At 43.0% G+C, this 13625-nt stretch overlaps 1 protein-coding gene across 1 annotated transcript in view; it reads left to right on the forward strand.

Annotated features, from left to right (window-relative positions):
- Positions 1-7032: 7032 nt before the first annotated feature.
- SH3BGR (SH3 domain binding glutamate rich protein) overlaps positions 7033-13625 on the forward strand; it is a 29419-nt gene continuing 22826 nt past the window's right edge. The window contains exon 1 of the mRNA XM_076354177.1: positions 7033-7301. Within this exon, the coding sequence (XP_076210292.1) occupies positions 7257-7301 (45 nt within the window). The 5' untranslated portion in view covers positions 7033-7256. The remainder of the gene's footprint in view (positions 7302-13625) is intronic.

Genomic DNA, 13625 nt, shown 5'->3' on the forward strand with positions numbered 1-13625 from the left:
TCATGCCCGTATGACTTCTTCACAGCAGCATATAACTTATATAATAGAAGAGATAATCAGTGGTCCCTCTCTCTTCTTTTGGTTGATTTGCATCTTGTGGATTTGGTAGATCTAGATGAAATTTTGAAGCCTAGCAGGAAAAGGGTCGTTGGTTTTACACTCATTTTTTTGATGTGGTATGGTGGGATTTAAGAAAGTATGGGTCTAGATATGAAAACATGCAGACATGAAAAGATTCTTCACTGTTAACATTTAAGTAAAGGGAATATATTTGTGCTATATGGTCATTCCATTGAAGCACAAACTTAATTTTACATGATACACCATGACTAAGCTGGCCAAAACATGTCTTTTTTGTCAAAACTGACACTTTTGTGCAGACATATAATTTTTGAGTAACTTTCCTCAGGAAAGGCTTCTTCAGACTCATCATGTGATGCATGGTCAAAACCAGAAATTGCAGTATATGTGGGAGAGCCATTTTCAAGTCCTCAGATTAAAACTGAGGAATAAGGATTGCAGAGGCACTCCCACATCTCAGGTGATTATCCTGCCTCTTGGATCACCGAGTATTGTGGGATAACACAATAGGGAATCTCTGTCTCTCTTCCCTCCCCTTCCTACTGTTTGAAATATGATTTATTACTTTTCTTCACTGAAAAACTGTTTCCCCTGTCTTCCTAATTACTGAAAAAATGCCAAAGAAAGGGAACAGCTGTATTTCTCAAGAGAGTCTCATTTTACTACTACCAGAAAACAAAGTACCTTTTTTATCATCTTGGAGGAAGATGATTTTATTTTGCCAGAATGGAATGAGAGGATGTAAAAGAAATGGGAAAATACCTTCCTGCAAAAGCTGACAAAAATACTGTAAAATCTATACACGTCTATACAGGGTGAAAATGTAGGTTATAATTGTGTTCCTGGGAAACCGAACGCATATCACCTGTCTTCTTTTCTTCTTTTCCTTTTTCTTTTTTTCCTTTTCCTGTGTTTTCTTCTCTTCAGTTCCTGATATTTCTAAACGTTTGCTGCTTCTAGCTGTTTCAGAGCAAGTCACTGACAAAGCCCTCAGAATAGTTAGCGTGAGAATTTTCACTTCTGTATTCTCTACTGCGTCACCTACAATCATTACCTCTGCTACAGCTGCTGCTGATACTTCTGTGCTTCGGTGAATCTTTAGTATCCCGGCTTTTTGTGCCACATTCTGACTTATTATCTTCTGTCACTAAAATATGGAGGAAACAATCATCTGAGTTCACCACTGTGTTATGGTAGAAGACTCAAGGAGTTGACCTCCATAACCTGTCAGGAATCAGAATGTTACTGAGTTGTTTACAGCTAACATAAACAATACTAAACAGTGTTCAACTATATTAAACGATGCTAAGAAATACTAAGTTACCTTTAAAAAAAAAAAGTAATTACTCTTTAACCCTGTGCTGGTTTTGGCTGGGATAGAGTTAGTTTTCTTCACAGTAGCTGGTATGGGGCTATGCTTTGGATTTGTGCTGGCAAGTGTTGATCTGTTGGCAACAGAGATGTTTTGGCTATTGCTGAGCAGGCTTACACAAAGTCAAGGCCTTTTCTGCTCCTCACCCCACCCCACCAGCGAGTAGGCTGGGGGTGCACAAGAAGTTGGGAGGGGACACAGCTGGGACAGCTGACCCCAACTGACCAAAGGGATATCCCACACCATATGACGTCATGCTCAGTATATAAAGCTGGGGGAAGAAGAAGGAAGGGGGGGATGTTCGGAGTGATGGCGTTTGTCTTCCCAAGTCACCGTTCCGCGTGATGGAGCCCTGCTTTCCTGGAGATGGCTGAACACCTGCCTGCCGGTGGGAAGGAGTGAATGAATTCCTTGTTTTGCTTTGCTTGCATGCGCGGCTTTTGCTTTGCCTATTAAACTGTCTTTATCTCAACCCACGAATTTTCTCATTTTTACTCTTCTGATTCTCTCCCCCATCCCACCGGGGGGGAGTGAGTGAGCGGCTGGGTGGTGCTTAGTTGCTGGCTGGGGTCAAACCACGACAAACCCATTAAAATAATTTTGTGGTCTGTAGTAAGTTTGTTTCCAGAATGACCTGCAATATGAAATATAGTAGTTTTTATCTCAGAATTTACTATGATATTGGCAGGTATTTTCTAAAGATTTACAAGGTACTACCATTTAAATGTAAATAGATACCATAGTTTGTCTCCTGTAATGTATACATATTCTCCATGATTAATGAAATTTAAAAGAAATGTAATTGCATTTATGCTCAATACCTACAAAGTGCTTTACAATATTAAAAAAATAATTGTTCAAGTCTCTAGAAACTGGGTATTTCTAACTGTGTTTTTATAGTATTTTTAGCTTTCTATTCATGTCATAAAAATATCATTTAGTCATATTTTTCAATAATTAGATCACAAATCAGATCACAAAATTAACTTATGCATTAAAATAGAAAAAAAAAATCTTAGCTGCCATACTAACATTATAGGTAGAGGATAGAGCCACACCTAAAGCTGCACAACAAAATATCTGACTTAGAGACTGAAATAAAGGTTTTCTTCAACTTTTGGGATGTTGTTTCTTTTTTTTCAAATCAGAATTGTTTGTAAAAACAAAACAGCCTGCTAAATAAAACCTCACAATGTAATAAAAGTGTCTCTGCACAATTTCAGAAGAAACATTAGGGAAAATTTCAGTGTTTTTTTAATGAAAACAATTTCTTCACAGCCTAATTGTACTTAACACATTTGTTTACTTTTGAAAATGCTGCAAGACACTTATCTCCATGTCTACGCACCCATATAGCTCGGAAAATATCACCTGTAATGCACTGTTGTTGTCAGAGATGTTGTTCTCTGATGAGATGATGATCTCATTCTGTTTGATCAGGTTCTAAGTAACATTGCTGCTTCCTCTGGAATTGTCTTTTCTCAGTAGTCCAATTTTCAAGCAAAACAAACTCTCCTAATTGTTTGGCTTTTTAAAAAACATATATTTGGCATAAAATATAGAATGCTGACTAATTTTCTATGTCTTTGTGAATATCTGTTATACCTCAATTTTTTTCCCTACTGAGGCTACTGGAGAGTAGAACAGATTACTTCATACTCCTGACAGCATTATTTAAACACTGGGGTTCTGGTAAAAATTATTTCTTGGGATATGGTTCAATCTGTTTCATTTTCTTAATATCACATGAAGACTATTCAGACCATAGTTTTATAGATGCAGAATTCTACCCAGTAGCAGAATAAGTTGTATATCTGGGGGCATCTAAACGGAGCATAGCAATTATGTAAAAGAAATTTGAGGGGGGTTAAAATGATATTTTAGTTCAGATGGATTTTAACAAGTAGCCTTCACTAAAAAAATGAGAAGACATTTTTAGAACATTCTAACTCCTTTGTTGGCATTTTTGCTTTGTGGTGGCATTTTATTTTAAATTAATTTCTTAAAGGGGAGAGGGGAATTGCATAACTCGCAAAGAAAATTAAACAGTGTGCAAAGGATTGCACAAAATGTTCTAGGTTGAATCAAAACAGTTTCGTTACTCTTCATTCCCTTACATGAAAAAGTCTTCCTTGTGGAAGACTGAGGAATGCCCAGGATCCTACTAAACTTGAGCCAGTGCAATAACCCCAAGAGGTGAGAACTCGTATTTTAACATGAGGATTAGGCAAAGGCTAGCTTGGTACATAGATCTGTATTTCTGTTTAAATTTGATTTGTGCTGTCAACACTTTCTGGCCAAACTGTCTTTAAATCAAATTAGCTTAAATTAAACTTAAAGCTACTGCTTTAATTTGTTTTGACGAGAAGTGTGGGCTGAATCTCACCATCTGGCTTCAAGAGCAGATGTTGAGAAGTAAATAAAATGGAAAAGGAGAAGACACAAAAACAAAAGGTGACGGACAAGAAACAGAGAAAAGAAATTAAAGGTATTACTATAGAAATGAAGAAAAAAAAGCAGTAGCTGAAGGGGGACTGAAATGGACAAACACTGGGAGAATGTATGTTGAAGGAAGAGATGCAGGAACAAGGATAATTAGGGCCAAATTTATCTGTCAGAGATGAAAATGCCATTTCAAGCATCCAGAAACTGCAACACCGTCACGGGGAAGAATTAATTGTAGTCTGCATGCAAAAACAGAGTAAGTAAATGAAGGGGGAGTCCTGGTGGGAGAACACTGCCTGACTTCCCAGGCCAGCAGTCCCTCGCCCTCACAGCTGAGCCCTGAGCCCCAGGGGAACCAAGCTGCATGCCAGAGCCCACCTGCTCACGCAGGAAGGGCGAGGGCGTATCCAGGGCCCTCAGACCTGCCTCCGGGCTCCTCCAAGAGCCCCGAACAGCTCCCTGGTGTGGTCCACACAAGCCAGAGCTCCCCCACCACCCTCACGACTGCAGGGTTCCCCAGGGTGCTGGTGGGGTCCAACCGCCACCCTGCTCTCCCCAACCGCCTCAGAGGCCTCGAAGCCCTGCAGCCCCCCCCCGATGCCCTGGCAGCGCCCCCGACGCCCTGACAGGCAGCGCCCCGCCCCGCCCCGCCAGCCAACTCAGTACCTCAACACCCAGCCCCAGGCCCTGACAGCCACCTCGAGGCCCTGGCACTCAGCCCCACGGCCCGGCACCTGGCCTGACACCGCCCTGCTCTGCTCTCCTTGTCCAAAGCGGGAGAGCAGCCCCTCGCCACTGGGCACCTTCAGGCGGGGGATCCCACCTTCCCCTCTGCCCTCTCAAGAAATCTTCTCCATCCCTCCCCACCTCTGCCCTGCCCCTGCCCCAGTGCCCACCCCGGCGCGCCCCGGCCCCTCCCGGCCTCCCGGCGGCCCCCGCCGCCATTACCGACCTCCTCGGCCGACAGGCGCGTCGCCGTTGCCATGGGGACAGGCGGCGACCGCGGGGCACCCTGGGAGCTGTAGTCGCAGCCGGCGCGGCGGCCTCGCCCGCCCGCGCCGCCCCCCTCGCCCTCTTCCCTCGCCCCGCACCCTGCAGAGATGTCTGCGTATATATTTCCACCCTCTTATTTCTGTACCCTTAATGGGAATTTGACAATGCGGTGTGCAGGCAGCGGGTCCCTCTGCGCCATGAGCCATAGGCTGCGGAGCCTCATGGTGGCCGTGGAGGCACCTCACGCCGTGGAGTGTCGTGTGTGGTGTGGGGTGGTGCGCGGCCTGGGAGCGCACAGGCCAAACCCAACAGGCTCCAAACTCACGGTTTGGAGCTGCACAAAACATTCTTATGTTGAAAAAGGGGAAAAATCCCTTAGGAATGAAAGCAGCTGGAGCAATATTTTTCTTCAAGGTTGGACACAATGGGAATCGTGCCCTGAAGTCCCCACCTGCCAAGCCCTAGGTGGGCAGAGGCTTTGGGCCGCATCCTGGTTTTTTCCCTGTGTAGTTCAGTGGACATTTCAGGTGTGACGTAGAACAGGAGCGAGCGTTAATTGGCAATTTTGTCCCAGTCCTGACCCTGGACATTTGATGGTGCAAATAATTACCGCTTTGATTATTATTAGTATCGCTATACTTGCAAGTCTTATCAGCATGCTTTGAAGCCAGTGACCACTGCATCCTTTGTTTGCACTAAATTAATTTGGAAACAGCATGTTCCAAATGGCCAGTCATTTCCGTTGAATTTACTAGGCTATACTCACATACAAAATCTCCTGAGAAACAAGCATGTGTAATAATGTCTGGCAATAATTTATGTTTTTGCACTAAGGTGGTTTTTTTTGTTGTTGTTTTACAGGAAAATACTCTGAAAATACCCAATTCTAACAGGCTTTTCTTTTTGCTGGACCTTCTATTGCCTTTCAAAAGAAGAAAGAAATGACAGATGGTGAGCCACAGTAAACAGTGCAAACTATCCATACTGTTATTTTTAGTTTTCAGTGAGGTTTTTCAGGATCCCTGTTCCATACATGGAATACTGCATTTCCAGCTTCACATAATGGTTTGCACAGACAAAAACCATACTTTCAAGAGCATCTTTACTATTGTGCATTCGGTCCTACCTAATCAATCCTGGAAAGAAGCATTATATTCAATTTTAAGTATTTTCAGGATTGGACACTGCTATATTCAATCTTAACATTTGAAATGTGTGTAAGCACTTTCTAAAACCTAGGCCAGTTTCACCTCTGACATTGGGTCAGCTTTACTGAGCTCAGTGGCATGTTGCTCACTTACAGCAGAAACAAACTTGGCCCTTAAAATCTGAAAGTAATCTGTTACCACGTAACATTCTTAAAATACCTCTCATGCTCAGAGACCTCCTTAAGCAAATGCATGCAGGCAGCCGCTGAATTGTGACCATCTCTGGGGTAGAAGGTGATAACCAGATGGAAAAAAAGCATCCTGGATAACACAGTAGAATGGGATATTTTTTACCAAGTATTCTGGACCTCCTCTTACACCTTGTGCCCTGGCAGTCTTCACTGGCGATGCAAAAAGAAGGAAAAAATATGACAATAGGTTCTGGATACATAGAATCAGCCAAATCACCCTCCTCAGCATTAGGAAATGTACTGACACATATTTATTTCAGAGAAGTCCTTGAGCCCTGCAGTGTGGATGATGATCTGAATTCTTTAAAGCTGAGAGCGTTTGTAACCGAGGCTTATTTCAATATGATCTCTGCTATAATTACTTCTGCGTCTATGCTCCCCTTGCCCTCCCCTTCCTTCTTCCCCTTGTATAATGTAAAATTTGCAGCTACAACTCCGAAGCGTCCTTGTGGTCAGGGAGAGGGTACGAGCCCTTTTATGCAGGAGGTAGCTGTGTCAGTGCCCATGCAACATTAAACATTACCTGACAGCTTTGTGATCGCCCCCAGCACTAAGTTGTCGGCTCCCTGTCCCTTCTCCCTTCTCAGTTGTCCCTTCCCCCTCTCCCAGATATTTCTCCAGCCCTGCCTCATTGGTGCACTACTCTCCTTTGCCTTTTTTGGACTGCCACCCTGTCAATCTAATGCAATAAGGCCAGGGGCAGGTGCAAACCCCTTGCTATGTCTCCTCTTACTAACCAATCCTCTACCGGCCCCTCGTCCCAAAATACCTAAAAGCCAATGGAGTGGGAAAACCCGGGACCCCGGGCAGAGGGAGAGGCTAAAGCTGCTGGATTGCTGGGGCGGGGGGCATCCATTTAGGACCCGGGTTAGCCCAGGAGCTGCTGAACGCTTGGATTCCTCTTGGGACTGTGGTGACTTGTGGATAGCAGGCGTGCTCTGCTGATTCATTTTCATCACCGTCAACATGGTGATCAAAGTCTTTGTAGCCACATCTTCAGGGTCTACAGCGGTAGGTGTCTCATTTAACATACTCCTCTTTCTGCTGGGGTCAGGTTGGTAAATTAGCCTAGATGATCCCAGGACAACCTGAGTTTGCACGGCGAAAAAAACACTGGATTTCTTCTAGTCTGCATTGCGCATCTTATTCTTGAAAGCTATTCAAGATGTAGAGAATTCCTATTAATGCAGGCTTGCTTGCATGCGAGTTTTTACTACAGGTATAACATTTACATATAAATTATCTGTCATTTAATAGATTTACTTCTGTTTTAAAAAGTATATGCAATATATATTCACTGAAGAAGGAAAAAGTGGATATTGTATTTGTACAAAAGCTAAGGTAGATTGTTTACAGTAGAAATTTATGCATGTCTTTTTAAAAGAGACTTTAGGACACTGCTCCTGCAAAAGGGGAATTCTGTCTAAGAAAGAGCCTGGAGCCAAAGTAAGCTGAATAAAGTTATGCAGAAAAAAATTCTTCCCCACCCCCATCCCTTTTCCTAGGTTTTGTTCTGGGTTTTTTTTTGTTTTTCCTTGGTGTTTTGTGTGTGTGTGTGTGTGTGTGTGTCTTGAAATGCTCTACTGATGATTTTTAGTATTGAGATCTACTGCTGTAGCTGTCAGCATAGTGTATCAGCTGAAGGGAAGGGCATGTGAATAGTAGGGAGGTTGGAAGTCCGTGGGAGGTGGGAACCGGGAAAGGACTGTTTCCTTTTATATCCAGTTCCCAGATGAGCTCAGATTGCAGTTTTCCTTTGGCAGTCACTCACTCCCAGTGACATGGCTAAACAAACTGGCTGGTGCTTGTGCATAGCTGTAACTACATCTCTGTCTCTCTGACACCAGCTCCGTGTCTTTAAGAAGCTTCCAGAGTTGAAAAGCTCCAAAAACCACACCCTGTTCACGGGGCCATCATCTCTAGACAATGAACCGGGGGGGTCATTCACTAAAATTCAAATTGGAATACAGCTGAGGAAGTTTGCAGTTCTCTCATCAGCTTGTCTCGCCAGCCTATCGCTAAGCCTGACACTCTAAATTTACTATTGACATTTTAGCATTCCTTTTTTTATGAGAAACCTCAGATGCAAGGGAAAAAAAGAAGAGGGGGTTGGAAACTGCAGGTTTGGTAATTTGTAATCTAGCAGTTACTGCTCAAGTGGGTTTATAAATTGCCATACGCTGTGCGTTGGCAGTCTTTTTGCTCCTTTTTGGTCTCCTGTTTTGGTCTCTTTGGTTGACCAAAGAAGAGTTGTCCCTACCTCCTTTGCCACTCATCCATTTTCTGGGGAAAGTTGTGACTGTGACTGAAACCCCATTGCAGACACTCAGTATGTGTGTGTTGGGCCCATCATCATCTCGCGTGCCTCAGGCACGCACTGTTGCCACTCCAGCTATAGGATTGGGGCTGTAGTTCAGCAAGGCAGTTGTACGAGTGCTTTGATTAAACACTGACATTCAGAGATCACTTACGCAATTAAAACTGAGCGTATCATATATTTAGCACTAGCTGAACTAAGATCTTTCCTCTGCTAGACACATTCCTTGTATCTTCTCCCAGCTAGCAGCTGTAACTAACTCCTTTCCTCTTGGACTGCAGTGAAGGGATGTGTATGCTACCCTGAACACTGAGCAACATGCAAGCTTTATCCAGCCATTTTGAGCTGTTAAGCATTGCTATTGTGGCTTGTTACTGCTAAGAAAGATCGCTAATGCCAGTGAACTGTATAGGTTTTAAGCTTATAAATGCCAATCTCCATCGTATGTTAGCAGCCCACAAAAGCTGTTAGTGAGATCCCAGACATACACTGGAAGGAAGGGTATGGCATCTTTACACGGCAATATGGCTCTGTATGTCGTCCTTCCTGGTGTGTTGGGGGTACATGTAGCTGTAGCAATCTCAGAGGCAGCATGTGTTCAGATTACTGACACATAATTGCAATGCCAAGTAAACACAATGTTCAGCTGGAGTCGTTTTCCACATTTACTGACGAGAATGGATGGAAGGTATGTTTTCAATGAACCTTTAATGAGTTTTGGTATATATAAAATAAAACTCACTCATGCAAGGAGCCAGCACAAACCCCAATATATCACTAAAATCCCATTAAAAACAAATTTTGTATCAGCCTTGTACAGCTTTTCCTGAGAAGAATGAATTTAATCCCTAAAGAGCTTAAATTGGAAGTCCAAATTCTCCTAGTAGCACTGGTGCTCTCTTCAATGTGGCCAATCTCCATCACATGCGAGTTGTTCATTTTGAATTTCAAAATAAGATGGGCCCAGCCTCCCCTGGTGTAAATCAGCAGAGGATCATTGGTAAAGAATGAAAAACATTTCTATTCTATGTACTACACAGTCACACTACTAATTGCAACTGGTTTTCATGTTAATAAATACTTTTTAAAAGTGAATGCAGTGAACCCAGTAACATTCTGGTGCTCTGGATCAGATGCTTGAATGATATAATTCACTGTGACAAGTGGTGTCCTGCAGAGGTCCGTATTGGGACTGGTTTAATACTGTTTAATATCTTCATCAGTGACATAGACAGTGGGATCGAGCGCACCCTCAGCAAGTTTGCAGATGACACCAAGCTGAGTGGTGCGGCTGACATGCCTGAGGGACGGGATGCCATCCAGAGGGACCTGGACAAGCTCGAGAAGTGGGCCCCAGTGAACCTCATGAGGTTTAACAAGGCCAAGTGCAAGGTCCTGCCCCTGGGTCGGGGCAACCCCCAGTATCAATACAGGCTGGGGGATGAAGGGATTGAGAGCAGCCCTGCTGAGAAGGACTTGGGGGTACTGGTGGGTGAAAAGCTGGACATGAGCCAGCAATGTGCGCTCGCAGCCCAGAAGGCCAATCGTATCCTGGGCTGCATCAAAAGCAGCGTGGCCAGCAGGTCGAGGGAGGTGATTCTGCCCCTCTGCTCTGCTCTGGTGAGACCCCACCTGGAGTGCTGCGTCCAGCTCTGGAGCCCTCAGCATAAGAAAGACACGGACCTGTTGGAGCGGGTCCAGAAGGGGGCCACGAAAATGATCAGGGGACTGGAACACCTCTCCTATGAGGAAAGGCTGAGAGAGTTGGGGTTGTTCAGCCTGGAGAAGAGAAGGCTTCGGGGAGACCTTACTGCAGCCTATCAGTACTTAAAGGGGGCTTCTAAGAAAGATGGGGACTAACTTTTTAGCAGGGCCTGTTGTGACAGGACAAGGGGGAATGGTTTTAAACTAAAAGAGGATAGATTCAGACTAGATAATAGAGATTTTTTACACTGAAGGTGGTGAAACACTGGCACAGATTGCCCAGAGAGGTGGTGGATGCCCCATCCCTGGAAACGTTCCAGGTCAGGCTGGACGGGGCTCTGAGCAACCTGATCTAGTTGAAGATGTCTCTGCCCACGGCAGGGGGGTTGGACTAGATGACCTTTAAAGGTCCCTTCCAACCCAAACTATTCTATGATTCTATGATTCTATGACTGTGGCTCTAGAGCAAATCTGCAGTCTGTATTTTTCCCCTCAATGATTCAGAAACTTATTTTAAATAACTTCAGCTTTATTATCTTTCTGCTTCAAACTTAGCTGATATTGAACTATTCATTAAGGCAAGCAAAAGTGGAGACACTTATTTATAGCGCTAAAAAGTACTAAATGCTTGGCTGGAAGCAAGCAGTAAAAAAATAACATAATTTTGTTACTAGCCACAGAGGTGTTTAGAAATGGGTAATATCCTGCAAGGTTCTAGGGTACCATGAATCACGGGAGAAAGGGGGTTCGTGTGTTACACAGAGGAAGTCTTCCAAAGTCTTGCTTACTGCTGCTCATGGTTAGGGCACCTCTAAAATCCTTTTATTCCCCGTGCTTTTGGTGACATGTTATGAACTTGCCCACCTTCAAATCTATAGGTCTCAGAAAGACTGAGGAAGATGTAGACTATTTGAATTATGCCCTCTAAAATACAGGGTAGGGCTTTGTCGTCCATGACTGTGAATCTAGCCATATATAAACCTGAGCTCAAATTTCAAATCAATTTCAAGTCAAATCAGAGGTTTGAGTGTGATAAATAAGAATAGTTATCAGGAATAGGTTGTCCCTGCAGTGTTAGAACCAGAAGCTGCAGCAACTCTGCAGTAAGTTGTTGACCATGTACCGTTTGCTTCTGCCATAGGCAGCTGGTCAACATGAATGCTCTGGATTGTGAGGATATAGATGATAATATTTAATTATGCATCAGGTGAAACTAATGTTATCTGTAGCTTTTACACTCTAGCTAGATAATATTTATTTAAAACAGTTTTTTAAGGGAGTAGCAGCTAGGAGTGGTGGAACTTAAGCTTTGTTGAAAGGGAAAATGACATTGATGAAATAACATCCCGCTCACCACCACTTTCCAGGGAATCTATGCCCAAGTAATCTGAATTCTTCCCATGCTATCAGGAATCTATGCCCAAGTAATCTGAATTCTTCCCGTGCTATCAGACACAAGTGAGGGCACAAACAAGCTCCTGCAATCTCATCCATTTTGGGAAAACCTTTGCATGTCCTCTGTGTTGTTACGTCCTGGAAGATTTCCCTCTCTGAGTGCTGTTTGCTGGAGAGATTCTTTTGGTTGCCCAGCTACCTAGTATCAGCCACAGCAGAGGCTTGCTTTATGGTTTCATACTTAGTGTGTGTCCCAACTTTTTGCTCTGCCTAAACCCTAGTAATTGTAAGCCTTAAGACACACAATATCTTCTGCATAGTTTAGCGTTGTTTTCATAATGAGAAACATCTTGCCTTTTCCTTATGCAGGCATAATTGCATGTAACTTTTTAGTTTTCCTCAGCATTCATTTTTCACACAACCCTCTCCTAATTTTTGCTTTCAGTCCTCGTGCCGTCTGAGCCTCCTGTGTATTATGAACCTCAAGCTGAAGAAAAATTGTTTATCCAGGTTTCATTCTAAAAGTTACAGCTACAGCCATAAGCAAGGGAGCACAGAATCTATAGCTCAGTTTCCATTATCTCCTCAGAGGCACTATCTGTCTGGGGCGCTAGCTATTCCAGGAGCCGTATCTACTTCAGGGCCTGTGTCCAAAGAGACAAGCTGACGCTGAAATTGCAGCTGACAGCACTTGAGTACACTGGCTTTCAGAGCACGTGGTGAAACTCTTAGTACTGGCTCATGCAGATTTTATTAACCATTTATACAAACGTTATCCTGCCACTTCCTCCAATGAAGTGTCCCTCAAGCAATCCTTTCTGCCACCTGAATGTGTTCTGCAAATAACTGTGCAGCTAAATAGCCATTAAGAAAATGACCTCTGTTTAAAAAGTGAAAATAAGAATATAAATAAGCACCTTTGAGATCTGTCAGCTGCATGACTTTTGAACACTTTGCATTAGGGTTTCCATTCAAAGTGATGTACTTATTTTAGCTCACCACAAACCTCTGTTGTTGTCATAAAAATGTACAGCATTTTATGTTTGTTATTTTTTAAAAGCAAGCATAGCTGTATAGATAGATGCTTCCTTATTTAAACAAGAAAAAGAAATTTTATCCTTAATCATGAAAATTCATTCTTCCAATATAATAGGCTATCACGCTACTTCAGCTTTTCAGGTTTATTAGATTATAGAAATACATAATCCATGAATTATTTCTTGTCTCATTGTCTGTCTCAGACTGATTTACACTAGCTTGGTGTGACTTTAAATTCAGTCTGCCTTGTGGAAGACATGGTTTCAAATCATATGGTGGCTCATATGTAAAAATTACCTTGATACATCATTCTAGCTACTGTCTAGATAGGACACTAACTTGCTGCATGGAGTAGCATAACTGGGAGGAGAAGAGAGTCATGTCTGGAACGTGAGATAGTAATTTAGTTGTCTGTGATCGAAGAGCAGCGTGAGAGAATTTGTACAGATCAGTCCAAACAGTGCTTGCTTCAAATGCTGCAGTACTTGTAGTGCTAAAGTTTGGCCTCACAGCTCTGAAGAAAGTTAGACATACACAAAATGAGGAAGTTCTTTAAATGTTGCTTAGGAGTAGCATTCCTTTAGTAGAGAAGTATAGTCAGTGTTACTTCTTCAAAGTAAAGGGAGAAGTTATAAGGTTGATGCCTGCATCCTGGGTGTGTACAGTACTGGCATCAAAGGGAATAAGGGCCATGACTGAATTTTAGCTGGCACAGAAGCTGTGTATAGCATGCTTTATTTGTATGTAATATGTTCTTCTTGGTGCAACTGGAACATCATTCTGTAATGTGGGAAATATTCAATCGCAGGAGTTAAGCTATACTGGATCTTCATCAAGCTTTCATTCATATTTAATTATGCCTAGCATTAAAAAACAGGGAC

The sequence above is a fragment of the Aptenodytes patagonicus genome, chromosome 1 (genome assembly GCF_965638725.1).
Source record: "Aptenodytes patagonicus chromosome 1, bAptPat1.pri.cur, whole genome shotgun sequence".
Lineage (NCBI taxonomy): Eukaryota > Metazoa > Chordata > Aves > Sphenisciformes > Spheniscidae > Aptenodytes > Aptenodytes patagonicus.